General features: G+C 37.4%; 1 protein-coding gene across 3 annotated transcripts in view; it reads left to right on the forward strand.

The window, feature by feature from the left end:
* GRID2 (glutamate ionotropic receptor delta type subunit 2) overlaps window positions 1-13,197 on the forward strand; it is a 1,445,111-nt gene that overhangs the window by 1,399,609 nt on the left and 32,305 nt on the right. For 2 of the 3 annotated variants that reach the window (XM_077762308.1, XM_077762309.1), the window contains 2 exons: window positions 6,976-7,216; window positions 9,880-10,302. In XM_077762308.1, coding sequence (XP_077618434.1) covers window positions 6,976-7,216; window positions 9,880-10,302 — 664 coding nt within the window. Of the gene's footprint in view, window positions 1-6,975; window positions 7,217-9,879; window positions 10,303-13,197 lie in introns of those variants that run through there. The other variant, XM_077762310.1, reaches the window with a different exon arrangement.

Raw genomic sequence — 13,197 nt, forward strand, 5'->3', positions numbered from 1 at the left:
AGTAGAAGAGGGATATCCAGGAGAGAAAAGGAAAGCTGTACCTCTTTGGGCCAGAGGTTCCCAGCACCGGGGAGGGGACGGGAGATGGTCAGGTGAAGGGGCATTAGCTAGAGTACACACTCACTGCGGGTAGAGGGTCCCTTACCTCAGAGTCTCTGAGAGGAGTTGTGGGGGCCCCGCAGACTCTGCACCAACAGAGAAGACCTCCGTGGTGCGCAGCCAGAGCTGCACAGTCAGGAAAAAGCAAGGGTTGAGTCTTTATTCCCAGGCCTCTCTTGCTCCCATGTGGTATGAGTGAAAGCACACGGAGCACCTCTGGGGCCCTCCACAGTAAAGTGACAAGGTGACACCACAGTAGTATCTGAAAGGCTAAAGAATAGTTAGGGGCTGCATGAGGAAAATGTCAGAAGCAGGGAAAGGGGAACAGCACCCCAGAGGCTGAGTCAGCAGAGAGGAGCCCACATGCACTAAAGGAACTGAGAAAGACATAAGCCAACATTAGTGGACTTAAAGCCTCTGCCCACTTCATCAGTAGCCACCAGTTAATATTTGGGGACTGAACCCAGGCCCATCATACCTAAAATAAGTGCTGCCAGAGCAAATCCAAGGACCAGCAAGAAGCCAGCATGTCCCTCCTCCCAAGCCTCCAGTGTAAGGGATATAATGGTGATCCTTAAAACTCCTGATGCCATCTTGGAAAAAGCACGGAAGAGGGGAGGAAACAGGATTGAGTAATTCTCTCAAGTAAATTGAACTAAAGCTAGAGACATGTTAAATTATTAGATCAGATTAAATTTTAAATCATATTGAGCTAATTTTAGCTTTGTGCCCTCTGCTCAGCAGGCCTCCTCCTCCTGAGGAAGATCGATTAAGTTATGGAAAAAAGCTACCTTTTTTTGCACACCTAACTTGTAGTATGAATAAATTTGCAATCACTCTACAATTATATTGTTTGGTTTGAAAGAAGCCTATTGGTGACAATTTTCCTCAAGGTCTAACAAATCTCTGAAACTGAAAGACAGAGTTCTTCTCTAAATAGTTACACATTGGAAGCTGTGTAGGGGAGAGGAATGTGCTGGAAGACAGACCTGAATTCTAGCCCTAACTCAACTATTCACTCTGTTAGTCATTAAAAAAGTCATCCCATCTCTACAACAGTGCTTCCCAACAGATGTATCTTAGATGATGTACTAGAATATTGCTAAAATATCGATTCCTTCAACCCTCAAACAGCCAAGGCAGAGCCCCCTACCTTTCATCTCAGGCTACCCCAGTGTGCTATCTAAATTGTTTTGTGTGTTGAGTGGGATAATTTGGGGAAATTGTTGTTCTATTTGATTTGGTTTCGCCTCCATAGAATGAGTGGAGGGGGAAGTGGAGACAATAGATGATGTCTTCTCTCATTTCTCTTCTAATAGTTTATGCTTCTATGAATGTAGGGAGAAAATTCTAATTGCAAAAAGAATCACAGGAGGAGTTCGTACACACATGGCCTGAAAACAAAAATTCCTGCACTTAATTTTTTAAACTCTCTAATTACCTCTAAATTTGTTCCCAGCAGAAACAACTATAAAGTCAGGTGTCCCTTTTCTCAGATAACCAGTATCTTTTTTACAGCTCAGTAGGAATTTACCCACCGGTAAGAAAATTAGAAAGGAATCCATGGACTGCTATGGTATTCAAAGACAAAATCAAAGTTACCTACATGGGATCGGAAATTTGCATTCATCTTTCAGCAACCTGTTTTGTTAGAAATAATTTGAAAATCAATTTCTAGAGCACTGATTAAGAATAGTAAGTGATCACTAATTAGTGTAATTCTCACACACAAATGAGGCTGTTGTATCTTCAAAGTAAGTAAAAAGCTTTTCAAGATGAACACCTCAAATCTGTTGCATATTTTTACTTGAATATGAAAGAAAATCTTCTGCTTCCCCACTCGTGTCCCCTGAAATTTGCTCATTTGTACCAATAAAGAACTCAATGCATGCAGAATTGATCTATTAACCATTTTCAAGTTGAAACTCGGTTTTATGAACTGCTAAGATTTTTTCCGTTCAATGGGATGACAAATGTTTTAATACTTTTGGACAAAAGAAGGGAATGCAATGTTCTTGTCGTTTAATCCATCATTCACTGGTTCATCTGGGAATATAACTCTCCATTAAGAAATATGTACCAGAACAGGTCCAAAGAAAGAATGGCTGTCATACATGCTGATAATAATGATTCTAGCATTTGAGTCATGGTAGCCTGCTAAGTGCCAAGCCATAAGCGAGATGCTTTTGTTTATGGCTTCATGAATTTTTACCATAACAGCTCTCAAAAGTGCATAGTACTGCTCTCATCACTCTGGGATAAACATTGCAGGAATTTTTTGGACTACAATCCAAGAAAAGGTTTTACTCATCCAGTTTTTCGTCATGGTCTAATATCCAACTTTCTTACTAATAGCTTAAATGTTAACAGCACCAAGAAGTTTATACTTGACACATTTCAAACCCACCAGTTAACTAGAATAAGAACGTATTGCTCTCTGTGAGCAAAGACTGCCATCTTGTGGAAATTGCAAATACAGCAAAAACAATTATTCCATGAGACTCAAGATCTGACCGCATTAAGGATTGTGCAGCTAGATTCTTGCATTCTTACACACACACACACACGCATCAGTGCTGTTTACAGTTGAAATACAAAAATACCCTTTAAGTGTGATTCAAGTTTTATTTAAAGATACCAGTACTATATATGTATATAGCATTCAATATTCAATATTCAATAATATATATTGAATATATATTCAATAGTATATATGGTATATATACAATAATAGTATATATATTGGATATATATTCAATAGTATATATATTGGATATATATTCAATAGTATATATATATGTATATATATACATACACATACATACATCCTCATTTATTAAAGGGCTCATCCAATTTCTCTTGAAATCAATGCATTAGATTTTGCTAAACTGTCTTTATCTAATCCTTAAATAGGTTTTTGTTAATTAACAAAAAAGAGGGTGTAATGACACTTAATATTTTTTTTATTTTTGAGAAAGACAGAGCAAGAGCAGGGGAGGGTCAGAGAGAGAGGGAGACACAGGATCTGAAGCAGGCTCCAGGCTCTGAGCTATAAGCACAGAGCTGGATGCTGGGCTTGAACCCACAAACCATGAGATCATGACCTGAGCCTAAGTTGGATGCTTAAATAACTGAGACACCCAGGCACCCTTGTAGTGAAACTTTTCTAATGGAATTTCCAGGAGCATTAGTTTCTGTAGCAAGAATTTATGGCAGAACTCTGAGCTTAGAAAACTCTTTCCTTCCCAACACTTCTACTCCATGTCAGCCTGTGTTCCTAGAATCTGTTGTGGGCTTGACTGAGGGATCTTGTGGTCCAGTTGTTCTGTCTATCCCAAAAAAAGGGCTGCTCCTGAAATGCCTCAGTCACCTGTGCTTCCTGATATCAATCAGATAAAGAGATCTTTGTGGTGTGATGATCCTTGATGATCCTTGAAGGCAAGTAGAGAAGTCTGCTCACTCTTTTCCCACAGTCACTCCTACCATCCAGTTTGCTGAACCTAAAAGTTCTATAATTAAACAATTTGAATTTAAGGCCCTTGACCCCATTAGCAGCAAAATGGGTATCATAGAGTATTCTTCATGTATACTTCAATGATTATTTTTAAAAACCAATTTATTTTGGGGGCACCTGGGTGGCTCAGTCGATTGAGCATCCAACTTTGGCTCAGGTCATGATCTCACCATTCATAGCTTTGAGCCCCTCATTGGGCTCTGTGCTGACAGCCCAGAGCCTGGAGCTGCTTCAGATTCTGTGTCTCCCTCTTTCTCTCCTCCTCCCCTGCTCATGCTCTATCTCTGTCTCTCAAAAATAAATAAACATTTTTTAAAAAACAAATTATTTTTCAGATGTACAAATAATAAGGATACATTGTGATACCAGATACCACTGAGGAGAAAGAGTAGGCAGTCATTGGTTCCCAAATGAACATGTGAATGAATGAAAAAATAAATTAACATGAATTGAGGGCATTCAAAAGAAATAATATCACAATGTTGCTCAGGCCATTCTGGCTGAATGTGCAGTTGTGGTTTAACATAAATTATGACCCAAAGAAATACTTGGTGGGAGATCATTCTTTAAATATTTATTGAACGGATAAATGAACAGGAAGGAATGGAATAAATTAAAAAATAATATCAGTGATAAGAAAAAAAGTGGAATATGAGGTAGGGTCCATTTACCAAAAACTGTGCTGAACATATTCAATCAATACATACTTTCCTTCTCTGAGTTAGGCAGTATGGAAGATGGTGAATGCACGCCCTAGAGAAGGAAATCGACATTAATTAAGAAAATACAAGTTATTTTAAATGATGCTAAATACTGTGAAGGGAAACTTCCACTTCTATAGACATTGACCAGTAAAATGTGGGGAGGAGGAGGGCCGAGAAACTTAGCTGCTCATTTTGTGCCAAGATGTCTTCTCATTAAGCAAATGCTACTGTAGCTTCCTTTTATCTCTACGTATACCTCTAATGTCAAATTTAAGAACATTGTTTTTTTTAGAGATGACCAAGTTTTTCCTTCAAAGTATTCAATGGTGTCCTGACTACCTAGTGTCTTTAGGTAGGCAAATAGCTAATGGGTTTGCCAACATCATTTGAATGTATTTGTAGCTATGCCAAGCAAGCGACTTTGATGCTGTGATCACAGATATGTGTGATACCTCACACCATGCTACCAGTTCCCGCTAGTAGTTGTTTCTTTGGATGAAAGCACTATGTCTCAAGTGTATTCCATAAAACTTTAGCTCCACAAATTGTTAATATATATTATTAGGGAAGAAAAAAAATGATGAAAAGAGAAGGAAAGTCAGATAACTTTGGGAAATGCTAAACAAAATCATTCAAGTTTTCTTTTCTACAGGTCTTCCTAGAACCTTTAATAGACTGACTTCTCTGTAAATTGCTGAGAAGGTGTTTCTCAAAGTTAATGACCACAGAACCCTTACCCCTGTAGATACTAGTGTCCCACGGAACACACTTGTAGAGTTTGGAAAATACAAATGACTCTGTCTGAGAAAAGGGAAGAATAAGGCTGAAAATGTAATCCAGTAGTATTCATAATCATTTTAGTGAATTCAATGAATCAAATTAGCTGCACTTTTTGAGCAACACCCTGAAGCAACAGAGATTTCGACAGATCAGTATCGTAAAAAGGGAGAAGTCCAGGTTGTGAGGGAAATTCCAGAACAATGTCGATCCTGGAGTGTCACCTGTGGGTCCTGGGGTTGAGGTTATGGGAGCAGTCAAAGGTGCATGATAAGACGAAGTCTCTATCACAGGCCTTCAGGCTAGTCTTACTCTTGTTTGACTCAAGTTGAATATTGACTCCACCCCAACCATTATCTTTTAACTCATTCTTATAGACACCTAGATGACATGAAACCAATAAAAAGGTAATGCATCACCAAAAGAGCATGTACTCCTTCCAGACAGACATCATTCTTCTCTGTAAAGTTTTAAGCAGTCTCTCCCCAAATGACCAAGACCCAAGGCGAGAGTACAAATAGAGGTCCACATATCTTAAGGCTAACTATATAAAAATTAAAAATTGAGTTAAAAACTCTTAGATAAAATAGGTTCTGTCCTCTTACCTTGACAAATACACTTCCATGACCCTTAGAAGGCCAGGTTTGAGTTTCTAATTTGTGACTAGCTAGAAATACTACACTGACCCAGTGGCCCAGGGGCTTGGTCCCTGGTCCCCTCGCTTCCACCTTCAGCTCTGTCCTGCACAGTGAAGGATCACCCACACAAAAGTGTATACTCCTGAGCTCGTACATCCAAGCTCCATCCATGCTCTCTAAATGCCACTCTATAGACCTATGACACCCTTGAGGCTGTGAGATTTGCTCTCAGGAGGAAATATGTGGGACAAGCCTTCCCAGCACCTGGAGGAGCACTCTGAATTGTTCGGATGGGAAATCCTAGGAACCCTGAGGATGGTACACACTCTCGGCCAGCTCATAGCCTTGGTGCTGACCATTCTCACCCAGTGAGATGGGGCATAGCTGGAAAGGGCCAGTGGTAGGCAAGAATGTTTGGAAATGAGAATAAAACCTCTATGAAAATCACACTTTAAAAAAGCTACAGTGTTTGCACCTAGCCCCAGAGTCTGAGGGGAAAACGAAGACGAAGAAGGGTATTTCTTATTTGAATTTAACTACTTCTAAAGCCTCTGGTCAACTTTTCTTCTTGTTCTCCAAGGTAAGATTATTTTCCCCTTTGGCATTAAAAGGGAAACTACATCAGTTGTGTGAAAAACCAAAAATGATGTATTTTATCAACTTCAAACTTGTCCCAAGGCTTTCTCCCACACTGTGTTAAATAATAGAAGACTTTTTAATTGAACTTCTTTGTGTGTAGCATATGCTGGGCGACATTATGCCAGCATCTTGCCCTAAGCAGCAAAACGTTCTTCATAAAAGCATTAAGATCCAGAGCACCATTCTGCATGTAGGGAAGCAACACAGAACTGCAGCAGCTTGAAACCACATAAAAACAGTGCCTGTGAAATGTAATTGTAAAAACACATTGCAACAAGGCAGGGGGGTAGTATTTAAAATTATAGAATAAAACCAAAAAAAAAAAAAAAGAAGAAGAAGAAGATGATGATGATGAAGATGAAGGATGGGAAGAGGAAGGGAGGGCAGAGAAGGGAGAGACGAAAGCCTGTGGCACAACTCTGTATGTAAAATCAAAGCAATAACGTTTTCAGTGTCCTGGCGTTCCATCTGCAGAGGCTAATCTATACATTCATTTCCCCTTGACAACCACCATCCTTTGGAGGTGGGATTATAAATGGATGTGTTGTGGACCAAAGCAATAACTATGTCTGCAATAACACATGACTGTGTTCTTTACCCTAAGGATCCTGGAGCTTCAACAGAACGGTGACATGGACATCCTGAAGCACAAATGGTGGCCAAAGAATGGCCAGTGTGACCTGTATTCCTCAGTGGACACAAAGCAGAAAGGAGGTGCCCTGGACATAAAGAGCTTTGCAGGAGTTTTTTGTATCCTGGCCGCTGGAATTGTCCTCTCCTGCTTTATAGCGATGCTGGAGACGTGGTGGAACAAGAGGAAAGGCTCCCGGGTCCCATCAAAAGAGGTACTTGATTGACAGTTTCAGCACTAAGTTGGGCCAACAAGCAGGCTGTGTTTCCAGGAACACAGGTGTTTCTTCAATCACCAGGAAGAGAATAATGGGTTTGGGGTGGTCCTTGTTTCTTCTCTCTTTGAAGATTGAAAATAAATTTATGAAATATACAAAGTGGGGATGCCAATACCAATTTCCATTTTAGGACATCCCAGATAAACGAAGAGGAGGCTTAGTGTTTGAAAGACTGACCATTTCATGTGCCGTAAAAGGCTTTAAAATTCTGCCAAATCTCAAGATAGACTTTAAAACAGTGGTTTTCTTAAAGGCTGTGATTCCCTCGACCAGTTCACAAAGATGCTTAACATTTTATCTCAATAGGTTGTGGAGCTTATAAGTAAATTGCTTGTGTCTCTAAGATTCAGCCTAAGAAATACAGTGCCATAGTAAAAAAATTATTATAATTTGTCTCTTCACCACCAGTGACTCCTTCCCTCTGTCTGTAAACAGACTTTATATAAGTGATTATACGTTTTTAGCTCTTTGACAGCTCTAAGCGTAATAAACCCATTTTGTGGAATCATCTAGTATTAAATTTTTAATAAAATTAAATTAAATTTTTTTCTAAGATCTGAAAGAATACTTGCAGAGTTATACATAGTATCTCTTTGAAAGTGGCATGTGCCTTGTTTATATCAAAAATTGTGTAATTTATAAATGATCAGAGAAAATAGGAAGTTAAAATAAATTGCTTGATTAATTTATCATATTTCCACTAGAGGCAAATGGTGAAAAATTTTTAAATAATGAAATTATCTTAACTAAACCTTGACAAATTGAAATGAAAAAACAACCTGAGTTTGCTGCATGATTTGATTTGCTGCACACTTTCAAAGGACAGTTTTAAACTTTCTGTAACTAGGCTTTGACTAATTGATGATTAGAGCGAATCCTGAGAAGATCTGCTTTAATGCACAAATAAAAATGACTTCTGATTTGCATATGAATGTTTACATGTTAATGTACTCTTTCAAACAGATTTTTTTCTAAAGTAGTCTGAGAATTCCTTCCTACCACTTTATAGGCAAAAATTGATCAGCACCATTTATAAGGAAAACCTCGGCCTACCAAAGATAAAACTTAGCTTCCTACCTATCTAAATGATCATACATTCTCAATTAGTGGAATATGAACCAAAAATTAATCTGGTTTTATTGTAGTGATTTCTTTATGGAATAAGCTTCTGGTATCTCTATTGACATTGATTCAATGCAAAAGACCACATTAATGCAACATTATAGCTGAGATTTCATATTCTCAAAAATCTGGAAATTAAGGACTCCCCAAGCTCTTTATATTTTGAATTACTATATATGATATTAAATTTTTGCATTATTATATCTGTTGATGGATGACTACATTATAGTTGCTGTGGGAACCATAAAATTATATCTCTCAGCCCTCTAAAGTCTCAGTGATAATATTGCATTAATGGATATTTTTTATTGGATTTTGAAATGAGAAAGGAGAAGGAAAAACAGTGATGCACATCAAAATATTTTTCACTGAGGAGCACTATAATAACACAATGAAAAAAATACATACTCCATTCTAACTCATGACAGCTAATCCAGATCTATGAACAAACATTTTCTCTTCTTATGATTAATAGATATTTTTAAACCCTCGCGAAATTAATTCATTGAACTTGGCCATAAACATGACTGATAAAAGACTATTTTTTTTCTTGCCAGTTTTATTTTTCAAACATCGGGCTTTAATGCTCACTTTTAGTGAAAATCCTAATGGATTTATGAATTGCTTTCAACATCAGAAATAGGAGATTTTTACTTCCTTTTTCTTTATCAAGCACCTTCTTACTAAGACTCCATTAGCTTAGCTCAAAGCATCTTTGATCCAGAGGCCGTTTAGCATAAACCTGACCCAAAACCAAAGCTGTCATTCACACCTCATGACTCCAAGGGGTCCCTAAAGGTCTCGCTGACCTCACATTATTGCCTCATGCAGGTACTAGATAGCTTGAGTGTCATATGAAATCCCTCAATGAGAAAGTGATTCTCTTGTGTTGAATGTTGCTCTTTCTAAATAATCTCATATCTCTCTGGTCTAAAGAGAAATAACATGTTAACAGTCACTAACACTTTAGTGTGAACTAGCATATCATATCGCTTAGCTCCAAGAACAGAAAGTTAAGGTTAGCAGTGAATAGGGGGAAAGAACAAAAATCCAGCTTGAAATAAGACACCTGGACAAAAGAGAAAACACGTGGAAAGAAGAGGTGCGGTGGGAAAGTGAGTTGTTAAACCCATACTTCTGATTTGTATGATTTTGCCTGGGTCTGTCCCTGATCTTATAGAATGCTATCACCCATCCTCTGCTCCTATATTTTTGTAGTTGCATGTGACATATATAGAACTTTCAGTGCAAGAAAAAGATTTCCGATAGATAACTTTATCTCAGAGTCATATTTGTACCCCCAGAACCTAGCACAATGCCTGGCTCATATTAGGTGCTCAATAGGTATATGTTAAATGAATAAACCCCCAAGTTCAGTTAATTACATATCATGTTTGCTGAACTACTTTTTTTTTTTTTTTTTTAACCATGGAAGCTAGTACTGATGAGAACCTTATCTTCTTTTTCTTCATCTCCAGGATGACAAGGAAATTGACCTGGAGCACCTCCATAGACGTGTAAATAGCTTGTGCACAGATGACGACAGCCCCCATAAACAGTTTTCCACCTCGTCAATTGACTTGACCCCTCTGGACATTGACACTTTGCCAACACGACAAGCACTGGAGCAAATCAGTGATTTCAGGAACACTCATATCACCACAACCACCTTTATCCCAGAGCAGATCCAGACTCTTAGCCGCACACTCTCAGCTAAAGCTGCCTCTGGTTTCGCTTTTGGCAACGTGCCTGAGCACCGAACTGGCCCTTTTAGGCACAGGGCACCTAATGGGGGCTTTTTCAGGAGTCCTATAAAAACAATGTCATCTATTCCTTATCAACCAACTCCTACCCTGGGGCTCAATCTGGGTAATGATCCAGACCGAGGCACCTCCATATGAGCATCAAACAAAATCTCTTCACTGTTTCTTTTGTAGGACTCCCTTTGCAAGGAGCGACTGTAATATTGTGGGACTAACATGGATGTAACATTATTTTTTGAGAAAAATCAGGATGATTAGTAACAATTATAGTTCTTTCTCGCCACCTTCCCCCTCTTCTCTCTCTCTTCTATTTCCTTCTCTTTTGCCCTCTCTTTCTGTACATTTCCCTCCACTTTTTTTTCATTACTCAACTTGTTCCCCCAGAATATAGTATACTAGGATCCTATTAGTCTGCTTTTCATATACTGTACTTCAAGTATAGGAAATGTGCACTGAGTATACTAAAAGCATATGCAGGATTAATTTCACATAAAGGCCTCTTATGTAACATTTCTCTATTTTTAAAACTATAATTGCAATAACTTCAGTCTTTTTACATTCTTCTGCTGCATCCATACAATGCTCCACTGCTGTTGAGTGTCCTTTAACTGTGGACCAAAGGCAACCCCTGCAGTGTTTATAAGATAACTTAAAGACCATTCAGGCCACATAATATGAGAATGCAATTTTGTAGGATTACAAAAAAAAAAAAGCCATTAATATGCCAGTCAAGACTACAGTTAAAACTACGCTTGCACTGTAACAGTGCATATGACCTTTATGTGATTGTACAGTATTACAAGTTTTTTCTTATGTACAGTACACTCTATCATATGGCAGAAGCCTCTATTGTGTTAAATAAATTAGTATCTCATATATATACATATATATGCACCTATATAATGTGTATATATATTAAAGGGCGGCCATTGCTATTGCAATTCATTTAATAAAGCTTTAGTTTAAAAAAAAAAACAGTATTGTATACAGGAACTATGTATAGTGCAGGGGGTCTTTTCAGTTAGAAAAGGCAGGTTGCTTTAATGTTATTCTGACTCGCATTGTTTGCCAACAGAGAATATTTTATACTTTTGTTATTAAAACATCCAGGGCGGTTTAATATTTGTTCCTAGATGTAACTCATTCGAATAGGTTTTGCATTTGTTATTCAGCATTATATAAAGCTAACCTTGATCATTTTACTTTTAATCAGTTATCTCAATGGAAAATGCTATTAGCTGGACCATGTCCACAGCAGCACATAGAGCTCTATAAGAGTTTAAACGTAGATCATCGAAGGTTAATAAATCCTCTTCCAAAGCAGAAAGCCAATCAATACAACTGTAGCTGGGGAGAGGTGGGAGCCCTTAAGAAATATTGATGTGGCCTTAATTACTGTCCTACATTATCCTAAAGAAGAAAATATAATGACCATACCGGGCTCTCGACTTTAACCCGCTTTTTATTCAGTTCTATTTGGAGGAGTTATGTATTTTTTACATTAGTGCCAAGTGTATAGAAGATGACAGCAAAAACAGTGCCTCTTTGTGCACAACTCTTTTAAAGTAGCATTCTCACCTGTTAGAACTATAGAATGAACTTTGTTTGTAATCCTTAAATTAAAATGTGGTAAGTAGGAAGCAAGCACTTATCCTGTGTTTTTACGCAGCCATACACTTATTTTAATCTAATTCATTCCGTAGCTAGGATTGATAGAGGAATCAACCTATGTGATTTGCTTTAGGAGAAATTAAAAGGTATATTCTTAAGGTATATTATATTTTGATGCTAATTCTGTTCTGGGGAGCATCTTGTACTGTCACTGTTTTTGTACTAAATCTTCAAATATTGTCTACTGTGTAAGGCAGAAAAAGTTCTTATCATGCAAAAACCATTTTGTTTCCAGGGTAACAAGTACCTAAGTGCATGCACAACTTGTTTTCCCTTGTAACATTCACGATCTCATTCCCAACTCTGATTTTAAAACAAAAAAAAAAATACTTTACAACAAGCTATATAGGGACATACCAGATGTTGCAGTGATTTTAGCTATCGACAAACTGTTAACCATGTACAATATTTAAAATAGGCCTATTTTGATGTATTGCCTATTATACAAATACACGAAACACTTTTTGGAGGCCTCAGTTATGAGTGGCAGAGCTTTCTGTGTATAATTTGTCTAAATAATTTGTCTAATAAAAATGTTTTCTAAACTTGCTCTCATACCATTGAAGTCTTAACTATAAAATCAGAAAATGGCTACTCTCTCACAAATCGACCTGAGTTCTTCTAAAAGTTTACCTTGGGTTAATTCAAGCATAAAACATCTTAAGTTTTACTACCAGAGCTATGCTGAAAGGAATGGTTCTCTAGAACAGCACTATATGATGTCCTAAACCAATGAAAGACTGCCTTCCTGCTATATAAGACAATTTGAATCAACAATATATTTGTTTTTCTTCATATATATTTCTATTTGCGGTGTCTCTGTGAGCACTTTTTTGGGAGATATTTATCCTAGTTCATGTAAACAATGTAACCATTACAATAATAGCAGGACGATGGCTTGTCACATGGAAGAAAGAAAGAAAGAAAGAAAGAAAGAAAGAAAGAAAGAAAGAAAGAAAGAAAGAAAGAAAGAAAGAGTAATTATTAAACTTAGAATTTATGTATTAATAATTGCTTTGCTGTTAGGGAAATATTCATCATGCTGAATCTATTAATTTGGAAATTAATTGACTCCAAGATCATTTCTAATACAGTGTTGTTTTCCTCATTTGAACAACAATATTTTTGTCTAGCATTTAGCTCACTCAGTGAATATCTATCTGAAGGCATATTTAATTAGATTAAAATCTTTGCTGCTCTAAAATTCTATTAAAAGTGATTTTTTTTAATGTTGGAATTATGAGGAACGACACAGATCTAGACTCTCTGGTCTTGCAATATAAGATGCTGAGAAGCTGTGACCCGCCCAAATGTTTGACAAATCTAAGGCTTAATACTGGGTTTTTAAAATTATTATTATTT

Source organism: Crocuta crocuta, unplaced genomic scaffold (assembly GCF_008692635.1).
Source record: "Crocuta crocuta isolate KB4526 unplaced genomic scaffold, BGI_CrCroc_1.0 scaffold83, whole genome shotgun sequence".
NCBI lineage: Eukaryota > Metazoa > Chordata > Mammalia > Carnivora > Hyaenidae > Crocuta > Crocuta crocuta.